Raw genomic sequence first — 26,172 nt, 5'->3', positions numbered from 1 at the left:
ATTCCTTACCACTTGGTAGGCCCTACCAAACGTCAGACACACAGAACATGTAATCCCAGACGGGAGAGAGGACTTCGCCATCAGCTTCCCTCTACGTATCTGCCCTGATTTTTTAAAACCTTTAGAGTGGTTCATTTACCACAAAATGAAATGATTTTGTTAAATTTCTCTGCTGATGTATCACCTATCTTTCCTCTCTAGATGGTATGCTTCTTAGTTAAGGGGAGGCATGTCATCTGTTTTGTCCCCTAACTGACCAGGGCCCAGAGCAGGAGCAAGGAAGCAGCTGCAGGTCACCACGAGGCCCTATGGCTTCTGGCGGCCCCAGGGTGCTCCCTGCCGCCCCCCGGGAGCACGGGCAGAGGGGACAGTGACTCAGCAGCACCTCGTTCTCCCCACTGCGTGAGAGCACAGTGCTACACGTGGTGCCCCTAGGATGCCCAATGCACATGGCACCGTATCAGATAAGGAGGACAGAACGTGCTTGCTTTGCCATCCCGAGTTCATTCTGACATTCCTTCTCTGCTGCCCACTGGTTCTCTGTCCTTCCTCTCTACAGATAGAAACAGTTTCCCTGAAAATAAGGCTAATGCAAATCTGCTGACTTGCTCAACGCATTGGAAAATCCAATTAAAATAATGAGCCAGCTCCCAGCAGTTCAGTCGCCGATTCCCTGAAATAAATGAGGTATTCTGTCTAGTGTGTTAACTCCTTCACCGCCTCCTTCATGGCACCCTGTTGTCAGGCCGTTTCCAGGCTGTCACGATACACAGGGAAGAGTTCTCAGCAGGAGCTGAGAAGCTCAGAGGCCATGTGGCCGCTCACTTCTGCTGGCCTCGGTGACTCTGGGCAAACCTTACTGCCTCGATTTTCTGATTTTAAAATGGGTGTCCTGGCCTCTTCCTCAACTAGCCCAGGCTGGTGGGACAGGATCAGGGAGAGCGGACACTGTGAAGCTCCTGCTTTGCAGCAAGCCGCAGGGTCCTATGCCTCCACCCGCGCTGCTTCATGGGAAGCCCCTGATATCCCCCAGCGTGTTAAGTCACGTGCTCAAACCCAGAGCATCAAGTGGAGGGGTCAAACCACAACCCAGGGCTAACGTCAAAGTCACAGTTGTCCACAGCACTGTCTTCCTGCGGATTATCAGAATGTTTTGAAGACCATGCTATACTTACACACATGAATGGACAGTTACTAAGCTATGAATGACCCACTGAACCAAGCTTTAACTGTATTTGGTTGCATATGCATTAAGGGGAAACAAAGAACACTGGTCACAGGTCAAGGGCACTTACAAATCCAACACAGATGAGAGTTAATGTTCCCACCTCACCCACTGCTCAAACATTTGTAACAGTTTACGCTTTACAGCTGCCAGGGCCCAGGGCTCACACAGTCAAGCAGGCGACACACACTTAGCGAGGTGTGTCCTTGGACAAGTCATGCAGCCTCTTGGAGACTTGGTCTCCTTGCTTATTGTGGGAATGATAAGGCCGCCTGCTAAGGGTGCTGCAGAACAGATACTGGGCGCTACGCACGTGAAATGCCTCACAACACAGACTCTTAATAAAATGTAACCAGGTATATTTTCTCACATTTGAAAAGCTAGTGGCAGTGGTGGAGAAAATATAGTTATTAGTATTGTGGATACCAGACTAGGTCTTTTGAGGCTGGGGTGGAGGGTCGGAGCACTCCCAAATGTCCTTCATATGGCACCAAATTCTCTCCAATGGTAGGTTTTATGGTTGTTTCCCTGCCTCATTCTGCAAGGGAGTCTCTACAAACTGTAAGGTAATGCGTCCTATTATATACCATGCTCTAATCCAGGCAGAGCAGCCTGAATTAGATTTATTAACATGGCAGATGGTACTGTGTTTAACATATGTTATCTAAAGTTACTGCTCACAACAACTCAGTAAGATGATTCCTGGTGTCACCCAATTAATGAGGAAACAGGCTCAGAGGAGTTAAGTAACTTGCCCAAAGTCAAACAGTGAGGAAGCAGCGGGTTAGGTTTTTAATTAACATTTTTACTGACTCCATTCTCATTTCCTGAGTCCTCCTATTCAACTCTAAGATCCTATCACTCTCCTGCTCAAAAATCCATCAACAGCTTCTCATGGACCTGGATTCAAATCCAACCTCCCAGTTTAAGTCTGGCCCTGGCAACCTGTCAGGGAACCCCCTACCAGTTCCCACTGACCAACAACCATGCCAGCCTTTCTTCTGGTTCTTAATCCATCAAGGTTCTCCGCCCCCCCGCCCCCGCACATGCTTTACCTTGAGCCTGGACCACTCTCCTTCAGCTATGGGCAGAGCCTCCTATACTATCTAGTCTTCATGCCTCCTCTTCAGGGAGGTCTTGACCCACTCTACATAGATATCTCCTGCCTGCGAAATTAATCTTAATGAGGCAGAAGAGGCTCCCTTTCAAAGCACAGAACATTTAACAAGCACTTGATTATTTCTTTACTGTCTGGAGCAAAGCTTCTTGAAGGCAGGAGCTATGGCTGTTTTGCCTACCCCTGTGTTACATCAAACCCCTAGGACAGCACAGGCCTGTCAAATAAAATGCTTGTTGATGGAGTGAATGGCTGAACAAATGGGTTCCTCTCCATGCCTGGGAGAACTGTTCTGAGGCTCAAAATTGTTACAGAATCTGGGCTGATTTTGGTCTTCCGGGAGCACTCTGCACTTCCAGAGTAGAAGGCAGTGAGGTGGGGGTACTTTTAAGAGAAGGATAGGAGATTAGAACTGCCCTCAGGATACAGCTGGGGGTGACAGACCAAAGGTACCTTTCACTCAGCAGCTGCCAGACTTGGTTTGACAACTGGGGAAGAAGGGTGTTCTAGATTTGAACTTGCCTCCACCTGGTGCTGTGGGTACAGGCTGGTCACTTCTCATTTCTGTCACTGATAAAACTACAAGGTCTGTAATATATCCTCTGGGTATAGCACTCTTACAGCTTAAAATGAGCTACTAAGATACAACTGAATGCACCAGAAAAAACTCCAGACCAACTGGGTGAGAACAGCCAGGAGATACTCTCGCTGTTTCACAAGTGGGATGTGGGCCCATCCCCCTACCTCCAACAAAGTAGCAAAACAGTAACTAAGCAGTTCTGAAGTGATGCTGCAGAGTTAAGAAGGGTCCATTCACAGTTCCTATCAAAACCCTAGATAGCTTTATATTGTCTGTAATGTCTACTATAAAACTTTTGGCATAATATAAACAGAACCTTTTGAGAAAATCTGAAAGATCTCAAGAAAGTGAGCTTCTTAACCTGACAAGAGCAGAACAGACAGGCCCTACCAGGGTCCTGGGCTCCAGGCAGTTTCTCTCCATTTCCTAACTGACTCAAACAATAGTGAAGGAAGGAGAAATAAAGATACGCACCCTGAATTTACACGGTAATAAGCGCCAACATCGAAATAATCAATTGCCAGCGCACATGCAGAAATTCTAAATGATGCCCTCGACTTGTTCTCAAAGGTAAGAACATGGCAACACTGGAGATGTTCAGCACAGGAGACTGGGTGAATAAACGATGGGCATTCTACAGAGCTGTCAGAAATGAAGACACGGACACTGCCAAGGGGTTGTGCAGAGCCTGCAGTGGGGGACAGTCACGGACTGCAGGGGAGGCTCGAGGCTCCCTACGCCATCTCAACCACAGTAGCTCTGTGTTAAGAGGCTATATGCTTCCAATTAAGCAAAGGTCTGAGGCTACAGTGCTTTACAAAATCAGAAAACATCTTCAAAATATATAAAAAAAGTGAAAAATCAGGTTATCAAACAGCGGTATAGTATGAAACCAATGTGGTTAAAAAGTTATGGCAATACGTACCCATATGATAATGAGATTTATAAATAAGAAAAGGATTAGAAGATACAGATAGGTCTATCTCAACCCAGAAATGGTGGATTGTAAGGCTGCTGGTGATTTTTATTTCAGCGTTTTCCCCTGTATTTTGTTTTTGACAATGAACTGGTATTATTTTTGTATTCAGAATATTAAAATGAAATAGGACACAGATGGTTTCACTTACTTGTGGGACATAAAGAATAACACGGAGGACATTAGAAGAAGGAAAGGAAAAGTGAACTGAGGCAAATCGGATGGAGAGATGAAGCATGAGAGACTGTGGAGTCTGAGAAACAAACTGAGGGGTTTGGAGGGGAGGGGGATGGGGAGATGGGTGAGCCTGGTGGTAGGTATTAAGGAGGGCACAGATTGCATGGAGCACTGGGTGTTGTACGCAAACAATGAATCTTGGAACAATGCATCAAAAACTAATGATGTATTTTTTGGCGACTAACATTAACACAATTAAAAAAAGAACAGGACACAGAGACACAAGAGGGCGATACAATCAACCAGCAGCCTACTTCTCATTCAACTTGTTCTGTGACTGACTAATACAAGATAGAAACCAGAGGGTAGGTATAAAAGTAAAAGTCATGAATCAGGGAGTGAATCTGGCAGGAAACATTGCACCTTCTCTGTAACACTGGGAATTCTGTATCTCTGTCCAGAATGACCATTCTTCCCTTACCAAGTATGGTCCTCGGACCCCTAGTGTTTGCATCATCCAGAACTTGTTAGAAGTGAAGTCTTCAATCCTAGTTAATCAGACACTCTGAGGGGGCACCCAACTACCCGTGCTCAAACAAGTTCTCTACGTGTGATGGCATCAGCTTTACAAGAAGGGGTGTCCAAAGCAGAGGGAAAACCAAACTCCTTTAGAGAAGGGAAAGCCTACAGTCAAAACTGGAAGTCACCTGTCTAAAGGTCTCAGGTATAATTACCACGAACAGCACAGGAGTGAATGCTCTGGGTGATCTGGGGAAGACCTAAGGCAGAGGGTGACCCAAACTACACCATATGCTAGAGGCATCAGGCACTGACAAGACTGAATTTAAGCAGAAAACACAGTTTTCCTGCAAGTTGCACGGAGAGAAACAAGAAGATGTAAGCGTACTGGGAATATGAGAATTCCTTACCGTAAAATAATGCAATAATATTTTCTCTAATTCAATTTAAGCAAATGAGGGGTTAGATTTAACATCATCTCCTACATCAAGACTGAGAATGAAAGCACTATTAAGCCTTACATTAGGTGCAGCATCTGATTTCATTTGAGGATAACTGCAAGAAAAGGGTGAGTAGTTACAACCTGTAAGCCCAAGATAAATGGGAAAGCAAAAGGCCCAGGCAGCTAGGCCTAGTCTAAAAAAAGGATGTCTCGACTCTAAGGATTTCCCTACTGTGCTTGAAAGCATCGATCAACTGGTTCATGATCGACTTTCAGACCCTTAATTTCATTTCCATGCATGTCATCTACAATTTGCTATGTTTAAACCAGAACAAAACCATACCGTAGGTGACATCAAATTCCATTTTCCTTGCCTTCACTGAACATATTTATCACACAGTGTATGTTTGATAATCAAAAACTTTTACTTAGCATCTTCCTAACAAATTTTAAATTGTAGTACAATAACTATGCAAGCACTCGGGGCTCACTGAGTACCCTCACAGGAGGAGATGGCAACACCTCCTTGTAGACACTGTCTTCATTTAACTCCCAGGAAAACAGGGGAGAGGGGGTGCTGCTCCCTTGCCTGGACTGCCCTACTCTGTCTCCTTGGTCTGTATGTTGTGCTTCCCCTCATGGGATCCTCACTGAAAACTCTCCAATTAGCAGTAACTGCACCTCGGACAAACCTCATTGCTATGACACAGCCACACGCAAAGCTTGACCCTCACTGAAAAGGTTAGAATCCAGATAATTTACGTAAACATGGCTGTAATATTCACCACCACTTGATACATTTCTAAGTCAGCCTTGAAGAAAAAGAATCTTCTTGGGTATTGTGCCGGTGATGCCAGCTGCTGCCAGGAAACCAAAGAAGGGGGAAAAAGTTTTTCTATTTGCAGGCAGCAAAAAACAGGAAGTCTAAAATACCTGGTCCCCTCCCCATGTCCCTCTTTTCCTATAAAATGAAATAGTACTTTAGTGTTAACTATTAAAACAGTCTGTACAAGCAGTCTCTTAAACAGAAAGTGACAGCCAAGCCTAGCACAGAGCCCGGAACAGAGTGAGTATTTAGCAAATGCTGGCTAAGTCAGGACCACAATTTAGAAAGTCTTTACTTAAAAAAAAAACAAAAAAACAAAAAAAACCAAAGAAACAAAAACAAACAAAAAACCCAAAAAACAGGGGCTCCTGAGAGCCTCAGTAGGTTGAGTGTCTGAATCCTTCTTTTGGCTTAGGTCATGATCTCAGAGTCATGAAACTGAGGCCCATGTTGGGCTCCCCACTGTTGGAGTCTGCTTGAGATTCTCTCTCTTCCTCTCCCCCTCGGCCCCTTCCTCCACTCACACACTAAATAAATAAATAAATAAATCTTTTAAAATAAACAAAACCAAAAAACGAAACCCTGAAGTACAGACTTTGACCTTACTCTCTAAATATCAAGTGTATCGGGGTGCCAGGGTGGCTCAGTTGGTTGGGTGTCTGCCTTAGGCTCAGGTCATGATCCCAGGGTCCTGGGATCGAGTCCCACGTCCTGCTCCCTGCTCAGCTTGGAGTCTACTTCTCCCTCTGCCCTTCCCTCCCACTTATGTCCTCTAACTTGCTCGCTCTCTCTAAATAAATAAAATCTTTTTTTTAAAAGGTTTTATTTATTTATTTGAGAGAGATCACAAGTAGGCAGAAAGACAGGCAGAGAGAGAGGGGGAAGCAGGCTCTCCACTGAGCAGAGAGCCCAATGTGGGGCTTGATCCCAGGACCCTGAGATCATGACCTGAGCAGAAGGCAGAGGCTTAACCCACTGACCCACCCAGGCGCCCCAATAAAATCTTTTGATATTAAACAAAAAATCTTAAAAAAAAAATCTTTTGATATAAGTAAATCAGTAAATAAATTTCAAGTGTATCAACCAATGCTTAATGCTACTTAATGCTTCTGGTTCACAAAAAGCACATCTGCAAGCCTAAGAGAATAGTTTTATAAATATCTATTAATTATTTTAAGGCCTAGTTCAAGGTGTCTCTTCTGGGAAGCCTTTCTTGAAATCTTTGCTTTCTGGGTGAATGAATGAGTGAGCAACTGAATAAATGATTCCGCCTCTACTGACCCAGCTTGAGAATCGGTGGAGCAGAAAAGTGAACTCAGTTTTGTCTGACTTCAAAGTCGTGCACTTCTGCCAGCTTTCTGAACTTTCAATTGCTTAACACAGCTGGGCAGCCAGTCAATAAAAGGGCCTACTCACATTTAGTAGAAGATGTAAGCTACTAGTTCAAGGCTAGATCAGCAGCCTCTTTCTTCACGGTTAAACCTAGATGTACCAAAAGACACCAAAGGGTACAATCTGAAAGAGGCAAAGTGTAAAGAAAGTGAAAAGAAGCAACCAGCTTAAATAATCAGAAATTACATAGTGAAATGTAAAGAAGAAATAGATATGAAATGGAATAAAATTAAACACAACATATGAAATGAATCACCTGGTCCAGAAAACATTTAAATCAGCACGTCTCAAAGTGGTTCCATGGGAAGTTAATATTTCTTCACTTGATCTTAGCCAAAAGGCCGAGAAGCGATAGGAAAGTTAATATTTCTTATACAACAAGAAAGTATGGAGTCAAATGAGTTAAAAAAAAAAAAAAAGGAATTGGACAGGTCTCTTTAACAATAGGATGTCTCCAAGCCTTTAATACACAAATGTGCACCGTATATCCCCCAAAGCAGTATGGAGTACTTTTCAATCCAGAACTCTTGTCAAAGGCGGCATGGAATGAGTGTTTCAGGGAAAACTCTTAGGAAAAGGCATCTCAGATTCTGATCTTCGTGTTCCCAGGCAGAGGGAGCCAGACGCACTGGGCCCAGTAAGGCCACTGCACACAGCTGCACAGGGTGTACATAGCTCAAAGCATCCACTTGGCTTGTATATGCCAACCCCGCCACGCCCCCTCACTAATCCCTGTCCCTGGTGCTGGCTGACGACAGCCCAGAAGAAGGTGCCCTAGCTGGGCTGTGGTACCTGCCTGAAAGTCTGGATCTGGAGTGGGTCAACTCCTCCAAAAACTATAGGAAGTGGAGGTGAGGAGAGACGCAGAGGCAACATCCTGAAGAGGAATCTAAACCCAGTTCAAAAGAGAACACTGAGTCTGAGGAGGTGGGTGGACAGCAGAATCCAGATAAGAGGTCAGGCCTGGGATGGAAAATAAGAAATCAAGGAACGGTGGAAGAGGTCAGAGGAGGGAGTGTGAGGCTGAGTTTGGCAGAACTCTCTAAACAAAGGAAAATACCCGCATTTGCTTTTCACAAGGGCCTCCAGATTTGGGCCTGGAAAAGCAGCTCTGGAGGCTTCTGGAACCAAGTTCATGCAGACAGAACGCTGTTAGCTACCTCAGAACAGTGCTTGCCTTCCTCCTGCTGCATCTGTGCCACTGTTTTACTTGCTGCCCTTTAAATCAGTCCTTTTTACTTAAATAAATTAAAAGTAAATTTTATATGAGGTCCACAAAATGATGCCCGCATCCTTGAGACACAATCCAGTGTACTTCTTAAAAGCATGGGCCCTGGAGTAGACCATCTAGGTCTGAATGCTTGCTCTGACCTAGCACGCTGGGCCTCAGTTTCCTCTACTGTTCCATAAAGATAATTATGGTTACTACCTAGTAGGGCTGCCATCAGGTGCGATGAGGTAGAAACAGTAACACTCACCAAATACTCTACTTGCTCCCTTCTATTTCCTGTCCCCTGCCAGCTCTATCTTTTAGACAAATACTGATAAGCAAATGTTGGGGACATCCCAAGCATTCCTGTGCCAACCTGAGATTTTCTCCCCCACATTCAGTCCTCTCTTATGGCTAACGAGACTTTCTCCTCCAATAAGGGACCAGTTTTTCTTTTCCCTCCCTCTCACAGAACCACAGTTCTAAAATGTAAGTCTCTGCTAGCTTGCAATGCTGTGAGTCTGTTTCAAGTGGAGTAACACTGGACAAAAACAAACACATTTTAAATGAAGACTGTTACTCACTGCATGCAATTCTGCTAAAAGGCATTATCCGAACTTCCTTTTCACAATGTTTTTAATGCAAAAAAGCCAAAGGAATGGTAAACCATTTTTTAAGTTAGGCCTCAGGGATACCACAGGTTTTTTTGTATACTGGATGTATCTAAGATAAGCTACCCCTGTATGAATGAGTACAAAATTCAAATTCTATACAGGGAATCAATTAGAGCTTAGTTATACCTTGAAATATACTATGTAGACTGTTAAAGTAATTTTGCAATTTTATTTGTATAGTCCTAGAGAGCAAACAGGCTTTAAGTTTACACTGTCTATGTATAATACAAGTTTTATTTATTTAAAAAATTTTTTTAAAAAGACTTATTTATTTTAGAGAGACAGAGAGCATGAGCATGAGTGGGGAGGGGGAGGGGGAGAGAGGATCTCAAGCAGACTCCCCACTGAGCACAGAGCCCAATGCAGGGCTCGATCTCACGACCCTGAGATCAAAACCAAGAGCTGGAAACGTAACTGACTGAGCCATCCTGGGACCCCAAGTTAGTTTTTTCTAAAACTCATTTAGCAGCAAAACCTGATCTAACCTGATTCGTGTGGTGGTAAGCTTTGACCTGACTGAGGTGGGGCTCTCGGAGTCTTCACCTCCCTTCACATGAACGTTCACCTGTTTCACTGGAATAAACAGATTGTGTTTAATTATGAGGATGGACCTGCCTGAAAATTCATGAGGCAGGGGGAGGGGGGAGAGGGAGGGGTGTTCTATAATACATGGCATATGCACCCTGCCACCACTCTGAATCTGTAAAATTCTGAATTTTATCAGCTGCTCTTTGTATAAATCTATAAAGTTGTTTCAAAGGACATAGTGTATTATTCGTATTAATGGAAGTTAGAATTATATACTGATCTTTATTTTAAATTTTTCCATATTTCTCAAATTTTTATAGTAAACATGTACAACTTTTAGTATAAGAGGAGAGGAAAAGAAAACCTCCCTCTTACCCACGTGGATAGATCTCATTTCATGAAAGGTCTCACGATATCAACTACCAGCGAAGACATGAGGGGACGTCTGGCAGATCCAATGTTAAACCCTTCCAACGACGGAACACCTTCTGCAAGGGGATAAGGTTGCTGCGATGTATTCTATAACCCAGGGCCGCCAGCTGACAGCTGACCATACTCCTGCTCTCCCCATTTTTCAGCATTTCAAAGAAGGATGTGAGAAATAATTGGTCAGCTATAAATATAGATCCAACCTGCATGCTTCTTTGCTGTTCTCATTTGAGGGGGAAGAAAAGAAGAAAAATTAAAAATAAATCCTTAACTCGACCACATACCCTGCAGTCAGAGATTGCAAACAGGAAATGCTCTGCAGCTGGAGCAATCTTTCCTTTGCTTCAACAGGTCTGAGGCAATAAGTGTCCTCTAACTGTTAAAGGGGACTGAGGCTCTTCTGTAAGCAACAGAACTGTCTAAGGGCTTGGGGAAGAGAAGGTGTGGACAGTCCTGGCTAGACCAAGATCCTTCCAGGCACCTCCTTTTAAAAGAGGTTTTATATATATTTTCTAAAACTGATCCTACATTGCGGGTCTTGGGGGTATGGTTCAAATAGTTTTCCTTACCCACTGAGAATCTACTTCAATCCACCAGTTACTCCGTTCCCGTCCCATTTTGTGGTTTGGTGATTAAGTAAGTGGATGCAATCCTCTGTTGATTCCCTACTTTCTTTCCCTGGATCACAGGCAATGACGGGATGCTGGCAGGAGAGCAGACCTGGCAGTGTTCAGCAAGCGATAACTTTACTGCTTTCTTTGCAATGACTTAAAAATAAAAAGAGACTGAACATAATTTTCGTTCTGTATATTTAACCAAATGAATGACAAAAATACTTTGAAACAGCTAAAACTCTAAAAGATCATCCTTTCTTTTTCTTCTTCTTCCTATCCCCCCTTTTTGACAAGGAAACTGCATTGTAAAGAAGGCCTTTATCATTAATATGTTGCCTACCTAGGAGCACCTGGATGGCTCAGTCTTTGAGCCTCTGCCTTAGGCTCAGGTCATGGTCCTAGAATCCTGGGATCAGATCCCTCATCCGGCTCCCTGCTAGGCAGGAAGCCTGCTTCTCCCTCTCCTACTCCCCCTGCTTGTACACCCTCTCTTGCTGTCTCTCTCTTGTCAAATAAAAAATAAAATCTTAAAAAAAAATGTTAACCCTGATGATAATAAAAAAAAGAAAGAATGGAAGGTACAAAGGCATGGAAGCAAGCAACAGTTTATAATCCAGAAATAACAAGTACTTTTTTTTAAAATTAAATTTTTAAAAATTTATTTGACAGAGATGGCCTGAGGGACAGCGGGGGAAGAGACTCCACTGACTCGATCCCAGGGCTCTGGGATCACAACCTGAGCCGAAGGCAGACGCTTAACTGATGGAGCCACCCAGGCACCCCTCAACAAATAATTTGTTACGTCTGGAGCTGGCTTTGATTATGAGGGCTTCTTTCACTAGAGGAAGGATGAATTCATAGGAGACTGGCAAATCAACTAAAGAACTATTTCTAATAATTAAAAAAATGCTACTATCTATGAAATATATGCTGTGAACCAAAGGCCATGAGAGGTAATTCTCATAAAAGCCTGTGCACTTAAAACCTGGCCACACACATATTAAAGACATCAACAAAACGGATCATGACCACATTTCTCTGGCTTCTCACCACTAAGAGGCAGCATTCCCTAGCTGTAGGCACACGTGACAAAGAGACTGGCTTCTGAGGGGAAAGAGCTCATCACTTGGCGTTTAGGGAACAGTGGCCACAGAAAGGACTTTAACTAGAGGGAGCAGCTGAAAACACGGAGAAAGACTGGTTTAGAAAAATATCAAAGTGCACAGGAAGTGGGATTACAGATGTGAGGGCACAGCAGAAAGTGAGGGCTTGCGTTTTGCTGGGTACATTTGTTTTACACTGAAATTTTCATATAACCATAGCTAGATCACTCAAGACTTTTCCCCACTCTCTCTCCCGGACCAGAATTTGATGATTTATACTTTTACGTAAACTTTCTATTTTGGAAAAATTACAGATTCACAAAAAGCTGCAAAAATAGTTCAGAGAGGTCCCTTGTGTCCTCAACCAGCTTCCCTCAAGCGTAACACCTTACAAACTTAAGGGCTTACACCAGGACATTACCAAAATCTGGGAAGCAACACTGGCCTGAGATGATCAACTAGACTATAGACCTTATTTAAATTTCACCACTTCCGCGTGCACTCATTTTTTGGTATGTCTGCGTATGGCTCCGTGACATTTTATCACACGTATCCATAGGCACATCCACGCGAAAACAGAGTTAGAGAACTATTCTATCAACACAAAGGAATTCCCTCAGGCTACCCCTTTATAACTGCGCCCCAGACCCCTTCTCCAAACTCTGATGAACCACTGATCTGTTCTCCATCTCTGAAATTTTGGATGACTTGGAGACTTTAATCAGAAAAATATACAAAGGGCAATGTTATCTTGATCAAAGACATGCTTTCGAGGAACTTGTTTTCACTTGAAGGGGTCAAAAGCACACAGAAAGCAAAAGACCAAAGACCTTGTATGTATGTGAATAGCTTCCTGGACAGTAAGTCCCGGGTCCTCCTCCTGCCTGAGTACCTAGGCTGCCATCAAGCAGATGTCCCAGCACTGGCTCTCACCACAGGGATGGGACAAGACTGCCACAAGGACAAGGGCTGAACGGCCAATGATAATGAACCTGTCATAGGGCATTCTTTGGAAAGTCCTATCCTCTCAAGCTTCTGCATTTATCATTTGTCCCCACTAGGTGAACTGCAAATGCTCTAATGCCAGCACTAAATGAAATCTAGTGCAATACAAAGTTCCTTAGAACACATGATTTCATCTATTTGGGGGAAAAAAGGGACAGAAAAGAGGGCTAGAAAGATAGACCCCAAACATCAATGATGGTTATCTCTGGGAAAGGAGAATATAGAAGAGAAACTGCAATTTTCTTTCTGGATTCTGTATTTTCCCCACCTGGCATGTGTTCTTTTTACAATAAGAAAAATATACAAAACTAAAGTCTCCTGCGGTGCTATTAATGCCACAGCAGTTAATACTGACGGAGTCTCTGAGTACGGTAACAGCTGCTGTGTGTGACCCAAGGACTTTGCAGCTTACAAAGTTTCTCATGTGTGTGGTATGACGATCCTCACACAAGCACAGGATATAGAAGGTATTTTTCCTCATTTTCCCAGTGAAGACACTGGTGCTTCTCAGTCAGGCTATGTTACCAACCCACTTAGGGCCAGGTCTGGAATCACAGCCAGTGATTTCTTATGCCAGTGGGCCTCCAGGTGTGGTTTGCAGGTCCCAGAGGTCTCTGAGGCCGAGGGACTTTCATAGTAATACTGAGATTTTGTCTGACTTTTCCACTGTTTAGATATCAGCATGGACAGTACAAAAGTAATGGGGGTGAACCTACTGGGGTCCTGACGTGAATCGAGGCACTGTTCGACACCAACCTAGGTCACTGTATTCTTCATGGTCATGCTCTTGCGGGGGGCAGGGGTAGGCTATTTTCTTTTAAAAATGCCCACCATGAAACAGTTAAAATTACTTGTTTGTTTACATATCAACCCGAGTACATCGTTCCTGTATCTGGTTTGATACAACAGAAGTTTGCACAAACCACTCTCAAGGCACACCAAAATACCAGAGTTATCTTGAGAAAAAGCACTTATGCAGTATTTTGAGTTGCAAGCTAAAATAGCTAATTTTGTTTGTCAGCTTCTCCCCCTTTTCCTTTTTTTTTTTTTAAAGATTTTATTTATTTATTTGACAGAGAGAGATTACAAGTAGGCAGAGAGAGAGAGAGAGGAGGAAGCAGGCTCCCTGCTGAGCAGAGAGCCCGATGCGGGACTCGATCCTAGGACCCTGAGATCATGACCTGAGCCGAAGGCAGCGGCTTAACCCACTGAGCCACCCAGGCGCCCCCCCCCCCTTTTCCTTTTTTTAGAGAGAGAATGTGCAAGTGGGGTGGGAGAAGGAAGAGGGAGAGAGAGAATCCCAAGCAGCCTCCATGAACAGTGTGGAGCCCAATTTGGGGCTTGATCTTTTGACCCTGAGATCATGACCCGAGCTAAAATCAAGAGTTGGACGCTTAACCAACTGAGCCACCCAGGAGTCCTGGGTCTGTCAGTTTCTTAATGGGACCCCGTTTGCTTTTCTTCGAAAGAACGACTGACAAACTCTGGTACTGAGGTGTGGGTGTCTGGCAAATATTTTCTCAAAAACAAATAAAGTGAGCCTGCACACACAGGGTTTCAGATTCACATTGCTATTAACTATTCTTATATTGGTAATCACCTGAATTCTTAAAGTACTCCTCTCTCTAATATATAGTTCTCTGCGAGGCTGTATTTTTTGTCTACTTCAACCAAATAGCATATTGCAACAAAATCAATTAAGAGACTTCAACATTTCTCAATTTTAAGTGATAAAATAGTAAGTATGGATAGAAATGGCCCACATTAACAAGAACTCTTCAGTGTCCCTGATCATTTTTAAGATTGGGGTCCAAAGACCACAAATTTATGAGCTACTAGCTAACACTCTTTTTTCAATTTATTATAACTCACTGATGAGGGAAATGAAACAGAAAAGTAGATAAGAAATAATTTTTCAAGTTAAACACAAACAGAGGTTATGGCTACTCATGTAGGTTCTAGCCAAGCCAGGTGGGCCACAAGCCCCCATGATCTGCGAAGGCAATGCCATGACTCTATAACTGCTGGGGGACGCCATCGCTGAATCAGGGCATGTCAGGGGACCTGGAATCAAGCTCCCACTCCACTATTCCCCAGGCATATTATTTTTTGGAGATTTGGAGCACTTATCTGTAAAATGGAACAGGACTATTCAAACCCACCTTCACCCAGGGAGTTGCCATAAAGATCAAATGAGAAGATGTAATAATGAAATAATTATAAATAAGACAGAATTATAAATAAGAGAATAAAAACTTGTATTTGTTAAGCAAATGCCACATGTCAAGTACTGTGCTTCGGGGTTCAACCCTGTTATCTCCATGAGGTCTCACAGGTACCAGGTAACAGATAAGGAGACTAGCACTGGAGAAGTTCCACCATTAGCCTGAAGCAATAGGACTACTCGGCTGGGAGCTGGCCTTCCAGGTCTGACCGAGACCCAGCTTCCAGTTCCCAGCCGTCACAGCCTCCCTCATCCTCCATTATGAGGTGGAAGAATTTTCTCTAAAAACTGTTTTCTAGTATGTCAAGGGCAGAAGGAAAGGGAGTTACTTTAAGCCTGACTTGGTCCACTGACTCTGGTGCGGGCTCACCGGGTAAACAGTCACAAGCACGACCCTCCTCGCAGTCCTCACACATCGGCCATAGAGCAGCCAGAGGCCGGAGGAGGGCGGACAGCCTCGGCCCTGTCTGACGGTAAGGCCCAAATCCGAGCAGCTCTCCCCACGGGATCATCCACCCTCCACAATCACTGAAAGCCAGAAAACGAAAACAAACACCTGCAAGGCGATGAGATCCTTATCATCACTTGGGGAGTCCTATGTCTCAGGACCAACCCTTCAGAAATTCCTCAACCCGATACAGTTGCAATAAGGATTACTTACAAGTTAACATGATGAAAATTCTTCTCTTTCTAGAGTTAGTCAAAAGCGGAAAGCTAGACCTCACCCCTAAATCCACCCTTTCCTCTACTTTAAGTAATGTTTTAATAAAAGTTATTAAAAATACCCATTATATGTACTATCTTAATTAGAAAATGATCTTCCTCAGTATGTAACACAGACCCTGGACACAGCAGACATTTGGTATTTGCTGTGAGGATACGATTTAGAAAGGCTAAAAATACCAAAGTATCTTCTTTTCTCTTACTCCCTGAATTCTACCTGTGACCATTATTGCTTAATGTTTCCAGACTCCACTAGCTTAACAGGGTTTTCAGGACTCTCCTGAGGAACACTCAGGGTTTGGGCAAGCTAAGGAGCTTGTCTGGGGATTGGAGGTGCGGCAAGCTGTCCTGGAACTCTCTCCCTCCTGGGGGCGTGCCTTCCTCTCAGCTCCGGCTCCAAGGCCTGGCCCCATCTGCCTGTCTGCTCTGCTCAAGCCTTTCCTGGCAGGACATAAAAAGGGAAGCAGCAAGCTGCTGAAACTGTTGTCAGGTTGTATAAACTCCTGGGACTGGCTTTTTACTCAATCAGGACAGTGTTCCCTTAGTAACCAACTAGAGTACAAATGGATTATCTACCTGCTCCCTCACCAGGAAAGCCACCACTCTCTTCAAAGAGATAAATGTTGGTTTTTGTTTTAATTAAATGAACTGAGTCTTCTAGCAATTTCTATTGATCTTTCTTAGTCTTCTAACCCTTAAAGGAGAGAGGACAAGGAAGAAGAAAGCATGCCGCTTAGCTTGGAGTCTGTTTAGGGACCACTGAGATCAGCATTTCTCACCGGGAAACACAACCACCGAGTCAGATGACAGAGGCAGTAGAACAGAGGAGGGTGGTAGACACAGTGGACTTGGGTACACATCTACTTACTAACAATGTACCTGGACAAGTTAAATAATAACACGCCTCAACTTTCTCATCTGGATTGAAGGTATAATAACCACAGGATTGTTGTAAGGTGCGGAGTAAGAAATCTACCATGCACATTGCCAGGTTCATCGAAGTGTCAAGTCAAATCAGTGGTTTCTATTATGGTGGTCAGCAAATGTATTACTGGGTCAGCAAATACAGGTGGTGAATGATGCCCGAGAGACCACTGCCTTGGGGGCCAATGTGAACTGGGGACAGGAACCCACAGTGAAGGGGAGTGCAGGGCTGCACTGGAAACGTGCAAGCGATGAATCTCGACTAAAGCCAAATACATTCCGTGTCCCGGAAACTCAAGGTTAGCAAGATAGCCCTGTGAAAACACCTAGCTCGGGGGAAAAAAGAACTTCCTCCCTGAGTAAGGCTGTTACCAGTTATTACCCAAGTGAACAGCTGGAGTCCTGTTTCACTTCCTTTCTTCCAGCACACAGCCACTGAGCATGCAATCGGCAGAAAGACAGGCAATAACAGAGGAAGGAGAAATGAGGGCCTGCTTCTGAATATAAGAGATTTAAATACTCTAAGATTCATGGAGATATCATGGATTTGTCAAATACACCCCAAAGTGTAGGAATGTGTTGGTCCTAAGTTCAAAATTACCCTTTCAAAAGTTTTTGAAAATAAGACATATTTCTACTCTCAACCTTTATTTTATGATTGGTTGTCACTATAGGAGACTAATTTTTTTTTTTTTTAAAGATTTTATTTATTTATTTGAGCAAGAGAGAGAGACCATGAGAGGAGACAGGTCAGCGGAAGAAGCAGACTCCCTGCCGAACAGGGAGCCTGATGCGGGACTCGATACCGGGACTCCAGGATCATGACCTGAGCCAAAGGCAGTCACCCATCCAACTGAGCCACCCAGGCGCCCTATAGGAGACTAATTTAATGGTATAACCCACAAATTAGAATTAAGCTGTGAGGAAGACAGACATATGCATGTATTCATCTAGTATGATAGAAAAAAAAGGACGATATTCTGATTGGTCAAATATCCAGGTTAATACACTACAGAAAGGCCATTTTCATCTTTCCAATACGGTACACTCATCTGTAAAGTAGCCATTTGTATCAAACAGATCTGTGACAAGATTCTCCTGTAAGGCCAGAGAAGCCTGTCTAGTAGAAGAGTAAATGACCCAGGGTCAAGACATCCTGAGTTCTTCAAGGGGGGAAAGGTATCATACTGAGAGAATGCAGGAGAGGCAGAACCAGCTCCTAGTCTTCAGGAAAGAGATGAGGAAAAGTATGATGTAGTTTTTCTTTGGCTCCACTCAACCTCCCTGTCTATCTCCTGGGACTTTGGAGAAGAGAGACTTGCTTAATTTAATGCCTAAGAAAATGTGGGTGGTAGTGCTACCCAGAACGAACCTTCTAGTGTCAACAAGGTGTGAGGGCGGGAATCCTCGAGTGCCTGCCAAAGAGACGGCCCCACCCCCAACTCTGTGTCCACCTCCTGGGGTCAGCACCTCTCCTGTCCCAGACTTTTAGGGATTCTTCTTGTCATCAACTTCAGTAACCATGGGTTCCCCCAATCTCAAAATCTTTCTCTTGGTAGGGGGCTGAAAGATGTGAAGAACTGGGGAGGCTCAGAGATCAAGATGCACACTTGGCCTCGTATGAGTGAGGAATACCCCTTGCAGTGCGTACTCACAGAGTATGTTTGACACGGAAATCATCATCACTCTTCCAACTAATTAAAAAGCACGAGTTGCTGAATGCTACCTAAAACAAAACCCAAACCAGAACTGTGGCAGAATGCATAAGAGAGTTCAGCTTAACCAATTTCTCTGACTCAAAAAATCTAACCCGTTATCAGTTGGATCTAAGAATTTTACAATGGTATTTTTTTATATGTGACTCCATACCTGAGACTTAAAATATTTTTTTTTTTAATTTTTTCACCCCCAGGACTGGGGGTTGGGGAGAAGACTAGTAGATTGTTCTCCTTATCTTCTTATTGTACTTCGATCAGGCTGTAATTTAAAAAAAATCCCTTATGCTATGGCTTACCAGATTTTTCAGCAGCGTGGACAGTTCCTTTGTAAGAGTAGAAAACTTGACAAAAGCAGTGCCAAGATCTGGGTTGTCTCGACTTAAAAAATTACTTCCAAACTTGTCAAGAACTTGTGCATAGTTTTCTTCATTTTGTACGTGATCTAAAAAAGAAGGAGAGAGGAGTCTGAACAATGACGAGTTATTTTGAACCCTGATTGATCACTAGATACTCCTAAAAGGAAGGCAAAGAGAAACTGCATCAATTATTTATTGAACATGTGCAGAGGTGGTCAGAGGAGCATTGATTGTCTCTACTCACTCTATTAAACCACGGTTCCCCTTGTTCTTCTACAGTGTTCAGTTCACCTACATCCCAGGTAATTCATGGACCCCCCACAGGTGAGGGGTCAAATTATCACATTTAAAGCACAATGTATTTCCACTGAGAAACTATGATGATCACGGAACAAGGAGAAAACTCTCCTTAGAAAATCAACCTTGGGGCGTCTGGGTGGCTCATTCAGTTAAGTGCCTGCCTTTGGCTCAGGTCATGATCTCAGGGTCCTGGGATTGAGTCCCACATTAGGATCCTTGCTCAGTGGGGAGCCTGCTTCTCTTCCTCCCTCTGCCCCTCTCCCCCACTCACATTCACACATGTACTCTCTCTTTGAAGTAAGTAAGTAAGTAAGTAAGTAAATAAATAAATCTTAAAAAAAACCTCAGTCTTGGGGGGTACCTGGGTGGCTCAGTTTGTTGAGTGTCCAAGTCTGGGTTTTGGCTCAGGTTGTGACCTCAGGGTCGTGCTCTGTGCTCTGCACAGGGTCTGCTTTAGATTCTCTTTCCCTCTCCCTCCAGGTCACTCTCTCTCTCTCAAATGAACAAATAAAATCTTTAAAAAAAAATCTATCTTGAAATGCAAAAGAATCCATGGTTCTGATATGTTTCTTTCTATGCAACTCAATTTAATTTCCTTTAATTCTGTATAAGCCTCAGGTCTGAGGAACAGCATTTTTAAAGCCCCCCCCCCCAATATGATCTCTTGATACAAATGGTGCAGGCATGGATCAGATGGATTTATGTTTCAAGTCTGGTTTCACAACCTATAAGCTTGCTATCTTACCCGTTTTTTACTTTTATAGTCCATCAGTGGCATTAATAAATCTCACTCTGAGCTTTGTTTTCCAGTCTGTAAAATGAGCCTAATACTATCCAAAGTTTCTCAAAAGAGTGAGTGTTCCATAAGTAACAACCACTTCCGCCTCTTTGAAACACTCTCTGCTTGGCTTCCAGGATACCATGCTCTCTTGACCGTCCTCCTATCTCATGGTTGCTCCTTTCCAATGTCTTTGGTGGATCTTCATCTCCCTGACCTCCTCATGTTGGACAGCCTTGGGCCTTTCTTCTTCTCTATTCATGCTCACTCCTGGATCTCACCTAGTCTGTGGTTTTGAATAACTTCTATCAGCTAAGAACTCCCAAACTGGCAACCCAGCCTAGATCCCACCCCTGAAATATAGACTTCTATATCAACTGCTACTCAGTATCTTCACTGGGATCCCCAATAACTCTCATCTTGACATGCTAAAAAGCAAAGCCTTAATGTTCTGCCCCTAACCCTCTTTTTCCTCCGCAGATCTTGTATCTCAGTCCCCACTAATGGCAAATACATTCTCGTAGCTGTTCGGACTTAAACCCATCAGGGTCATACTGATTTTTCTTTCTCATATCTCAGATGCAGCCCACTGGCAAATCCTATTGCCTTTACCTTTAAAATACAGCCAACAATTTGACAATTTCTCACTATCCCCATGGTGATCAACCCGATCTAATGTCATCTCTTGCCTTGACCAGTGCAAAAGCTTCCTACAAGTCTCTCTATTCCAGCTCTTGCTCCCCTACAATCTACTATCAAGACAGCATCCAGTGTGACCCTGTTAAATTGTGCATCAGATCTGTGACTCCTCCAGAAGATGTCAACACTTATAACAGAAACCCAGGTGCCCCATCCTTGCAGGCTGTGGGAGGCAGTACCGCATATCTCTACACCCTTAAGGGAGGCAGGCATGGAACATGAAACACACCGACAAAGGAAACATGAGCACAGCCGAGGTGCACCACTTCCACGGGGAGGCATTTCAGACGCCTGGACTCCCCACTTCTCTCCTCCTCTGTGGTGGAGGACAGGGAAGCACGGATTTGTATGCAGGCCCGCAAGAGATGCACAATACTTACTGAATGAATAAATCAATGGTAAGTATCTAAGACAACTGTGTCTAGTAAAATAATATCTCTAAAGGCTTCCTTCGATACCTCTTTATGAAGCTTTCCTTCCTTGCCTATAATACTCTGTCTCTCTTTTGCAATACTTTTCACCACATCACATCATATTTGTGTAAATAAAGATTTTTCCTTGGCACCAGACCAGGAGAGGCAGGGATTACCTCCGGCTCATCTCTGTGTCCCCACCCAACAAATGCCATGGTGTTTGTGTTCCATGAGCCATGCGTAAGGAGTGAGGGCTCAATAAATATCTCTTGACTTGAACTTGTTGATTTCCTTTTCAGGAATTTCAGAAGCATTTTCTTCTTACTCCTAGATTGCTGAATAACTGAGAGGAAAATCTAGAGTACTGCATTCTCGGGGCATCTGGGTGGCTCAGTCAGTCCGAGTCCTGGGATCAAGCCCTGCATCAGGCTCCCTGCTCGAAGGGAGGTCTGCTTTCCCTTCTCCCACTCCCCATGCTTATGTTCCCTCTCTTGCTGTCTCTCTCTCTGTTTCAAATAAATAAATAAAATCTTAAAAAAAAAAAAAAAGTACTGCATTCTCGAATACACTCTCCATGACTGCCCGGCAGCCATGGGCCCCGACAGAACACACTGTGAGTCCTCACGGGGAAGCACCCAAGAAGAAAGTCCGTGCACGGAAGCAAACGGGTGTCAGGGCGCTTCAGTGAAATGCAGTGAGCCCCAGCAGCCTTCCTATCATCGCCACATCAAAAATTCATGATGCCTAGAGTGGATGCCAGCATTTCAGGCTGAGATATTAAAAAAGATAAAATGCAGCTCTTGTTACCGCCCAAGTAACTGAGGGAAGGGGTTCAGGAAAACACAAAAGAAAGGCCACATCAGCTCGAGAGACAGGATGCACATGTTTGATCTCCTCATAAACTGGAATTACCCCTGATTTCTTCCGTCTAAGGCCAAACAGCCTCACCTCACCCAGGAGAATCCCACCAGACCTGACTCTCTCCAGCAAAAAAGCAATTCAGCTGCCCGTTTCACTGTGTTCAAAGAAGTGTCTCTTTTTTTTTTTTTTTTAAAGATTTTATTTATTTATTTGACAGAGAGAGAGAGATCACAAGTAGGCAGAGAGGCAGGCAGAGAGAGAGAGAGAGATGAGGAAGCAGGCTCCCTGCGGAGCAGAGAGCCCGATGCGGGACTCGATCCCAGGACCCCGAGATCATGACCTGAGCCGAAGGCAGCGGCTTAACCCACTGAGCCACCCAGGCGCCCCAAGAAGTGTCTCTAGTAAAACATAAGGTTAGAAAGTTTTTGTTTGTTTGCTTGGAATTAGAAAATACTTCAGATGACATTTATCATACTCTTTAGATGAACGGAACACTCATGTTCACACCAACCAGTTTACGAAATAAAGTGTTACAGAATGCTTCCTCTCTCCCCCAACCCCAATCTCTTCCCTCCCTCCCTCAACAAAACCACTCTCCTGAGTTTGGAATGGCATGCAGAGTTTAGAAAGAATTACGAGAAGCTCTTAGTCTATCTAAGATGATGGACTCATCCAAAAGTAAGACAGACTTGGCTAAGTCAGAGACAGGCCTTAGGAAGGGAGCACTGGCATTGGCTAAGAACCTTCTCTGACCCAAGTGCTTTTTACAATATATTTAACCCTCACCAGAACCCTTCAAGAAAGAGAAGATGGAACATCAAATGTGACGTCACAGAGGTGGAAGAAGAGACTGGTAAGTAAGTATAGGTGAGGTCATGGGTCCTGCATGTTTTGCTAATTCCATAAATGAACCACCACACAGTCAGCATGTATATTTATGTGCATAAGCATGTGTGTGTATGTTAATCGGACATAGGTATATATGGGTGAGATTTCTTAGTACAGATATATCTGAAAAATCATAGTTTATTGAGGCACATCTGGGGACAGTATTAATAATCCTGTTGAGGGCAGAAATAGTGGGAAATAACAGTAAGGTACTTGAAACAGTACTTGGCATGTGGCATCTGCCTCCAAAAAAATCAGTCACTATTACTTTTAGGGTGGGATTAGTTACAAATCAGGGAGATGTATTTAAAATCAAACAGCATAGGAATGTAAGTCTCATGTTTTAAGTTTTGTGTTTTTTTTAAACATATATTACAAATCTAACAGTGACAATTCACTAGCAAAATTCTATAAACCCATGCACCCCTTTGTACAAAATGAAGGGTTTACCAGGCAGGGTTTCAGCAGGTGCAGAGTCCCAGAGGGGAGGGAGACAGGGTTCTGGTGTAGGACAGCACAAGGGCAGAGGCAGGGGCGGGGCCTATGACAGAGTGCCCCGAGCAGATGAACAGAAGGTAAATTCAGGGGTTTAGCGAAGAAGAGACAGCTACAGCGCTTTGGTGGGGAACACTGTCACAGATACAGGTGTGACTGAATAGGAGGGCTCATGAAGCAGAAAATGGCCTGATCACGACCTTTCAGGGAACAGAATAAGCTCTGTTTTGGGATCCTCAGTCTACCTAAGTGCTAGCCGACTTCTGGGAAGCTGGTAAGGTCGGAGCTGGGGAAAGTAGGTGAGGATGGAGACTGGATAAAAGAAAAGAACGAGGAAAGAGAGAAATCTGAGCCAGCCATTACAGATTCATGCTTTTTGAATATCTGTAGGGAATTTCTGGCATTTGTGGTATTGCTGCAGAATGTAAGACAATTCTAAGAGCTAGGTGACTCCTTTCAATTCTGAAAAAAGTACAAAATAATACAGATTTACCAGCCAAACCAGAACAGGCCACTTAGGATTTCAGCTGCTAGCATTTCTTTGGGGGCGATGACTAACATATACTAATCACCTAATATGTTCCATGCAGCTTGAAAGGCCTTTACATACATTTCAACATTTAAGCCCCACAGCAATACCAAAGCAGTGATTTACTATTTCAGTAATAATAGTGATAATAGCTAGTTTGTCGAGTACTCCGTATACGCCAGTCACTGCACTAAGCACTTGACGTCCATTGCTTCATTCACTCTTACTAATCGGACTGGAAGATAAGTACTGTTATCATCCTCATTATTTAGATGCAAAAACGAGTCTGAGGCCACACAGCTCCTATGGGGATTTTACTCTTAGATTTTTTTAAGATCTCAGAGCTGGGGATTCTCTCCTACATCCTAAAGTGAGAAAGATCTAGAATCAAATCCCAGGTCTATCAATAAACTTGCATGGTGTTTTGGTCAAGTACCTTACTACCTTCCTAAGCCTCATCTTCCCCAGCTGTACAATGGACGTAACAATGGTACTTACCTCACGGAGGTATTATGGAGATTAAGTTACTGCATGCCAAGTGCACAGTGCAAGATAAGCTCAATAAATGTTCATGATGAGGACAACAGGGATGACAGCCCCAGGCCGCCCAGTGGGGGCCACTGTGGTGGAGTCAGCCTGGCATCCTCCAGCTGGTGACAGAGGCTTCCAGCAATACTCCCAAGTCAGGGGACAGCCCTCAGAGTATATGCTCCGAGGTTCTAGTAGTTAACAAGTTCCCTGAGAATACTTTAAAATTCAATACTCTTTTTTTAAAAAAAAATATTTTTCTTCTTTTCTTTTTTTTTTTAAGATTTTATTCATTTATCTGACCGACAGAGATCACAAGTAGGCAGAGAGAGGAGAACGCAGGCTCCGAAGGCAGAGGCCCCAACCCAGTGAGCCACCCAGGTGGCCCAATTCTTCTTTTTTTTAATGTTATGTTAGTCACCATACATTCTGTCGTTAGTTTTTGATGTAGTGCTTCAAGATTCATTGTTTGTGTACAACACCCAGTGCTCCACACAACACATGTCCTCCTTAACACCCACCACCAGGCTCACCCATCCTTCCTCCCCCCTCCCCTCTAAAATCCTCAGTTTGTTTCTCAGAGTTCACAGTCTCTCATGGTTCATCTCCCCCTCCAGTTCCCCCCCTTCATTTTTTCCTTCCTCCAATGTCCTCCATGTTATTCCTTATGTTCCACAAGTAAATGAAACCATATGATAATTGACTTTCTCTGCTTGACTTATTTCACTCAGCATAATCTCCTCTTTAATAATATTCTTCAAAAATGGGGCTCCTGGGTGGCTCAGTCAGTAAAGCGTGCGTCTTTGGCTCAGGTCACGCACGATCTCTGGGTCCTGGGATCGACTCCCACATCAGGTTCCCTGCTCAGCTGGGAGTCCGCTTCTCTCTCTCTCTCCTTCTACCCTCCCCACTGCTTGTCTTGTATGCTCCTCCAATGAGACCCTACTTAGAATTTTCAGAACCACAGCAAATAGTAAACAGGCCCTTCTCTGACAGATGTTTGTCTAATTCTCACTCTGTGGGAGGCCTTATCAAACTGGGGAACTTTCACAAAACTTCCCAACTGGCCCATGAACCCAACCGTTGACTCTGTCACCATAATCACGGCTGCTGCTTCTCAGGCACCGGCTCTGTGATGGGGTCCATCACACTGACTATCCTAGAACTCCTTCAGGGCAGTGTTTTACAGATAAGAAAAGTGAAGCTCGCTGTGTGGATTCACATTGGAACCTACCCCCACAGGATTCCAAACCCATCCTTTTCCATGGACAGACTCAGCCAAGACTAGCAAGGATGCCACAACTCATACCACCAATGCCTATTTCGGGTTTACTAAATGATTAACACTAAGAAATGAAGGGGAATAAGACAGACCTCGTTTCTCAACAATGATAATGACATAATAACAATAGTAATACTTGTTAACAATTAATTATAAGAATAATTAATTATGGTTACACTTTTGATTGCTTAAAGGGCCATAAACTGTGCTTCTGTCCTGCATTACTTCATCTGATGTTCATGGTGACGTGCTATTCTTACCCCATTTTCCTGGTGTAGGGAGTGAAGCAGACTGCCCAAGGTCACCCAGAAAAGTGGTGACACAGGCACTGCCCATAGAGCTTGTGTTCTTACCATTATGCTCGGGGAAGTGCTGGAACCCCTAGAATAGAACCCCTGCTATTTTTGAGTCTGATATCCAGTGATTGAGGGACCTGAAAATCTAGGTCTTAGCTCCAGCCGCTATCATGTGACCTGGTCAGGTGACTAAGGCTCTCTGGGGCCTAATTTCATCTATAAAACAGGTCTAATAATACCTACACCCAGCCTACTCCTTGACGTTGAATGCTAAGAGGTAAAGATGTCATAATTAATGTGAAAGCTCTTTTGGGAAAGTAGCAGCAGCAGAGAACATTATG

General features: G+C 43.8%; 1 protein-coding gene across 5 annotated transcripts in view; it reads right to left on the bottom strand.

Annotated features, from left to right (window-relative positions):
• LOC122904295 (CYFIP-related Rac1 interactor B) overlaps positions 1-26,172 on the bottom strand; it is a 520,830-nt gene that overhangs the window by 277,879 nt on the left and 216,779 nt on the right. For 4 of the 5 annotated variants that reach the window (XM_044244939.1, XM_044244940.1, XM_044244936.1 and 1 more), the window contains exon 5: positions 18,703-18,848. The exons of the other annotated variant lie outside the window; for it this stretch is intronic. In XM_044244939.1, the coding sequence (XP_044100874.1) occupies positions 18,703-18,848 (146 nt within the window). The remainder of the gene's footprint in view (positions 1-18,702; positions 18,849-26,172) is intronic. 5 annotated transcript variants of the gene reach the window in all.

Source organism: Neovison vison, chromosome 4 (genome assembly GCF_020171115.1).
Source record: "Neovison vison isolate M4711 chromosome 4, ASM_NN_V1, whole genome shotgun sequence".
Lineage (NCBI taxonomy): Eukaryota > Metazoa > Chordata > Mammalia > Carnivora > Mustelidae > Neogale > Neogale vison.
Note: the sequence above shows the minus strand (reverse complement) of the source record. Positions and strands in the feature narration are given on the sequence as shown.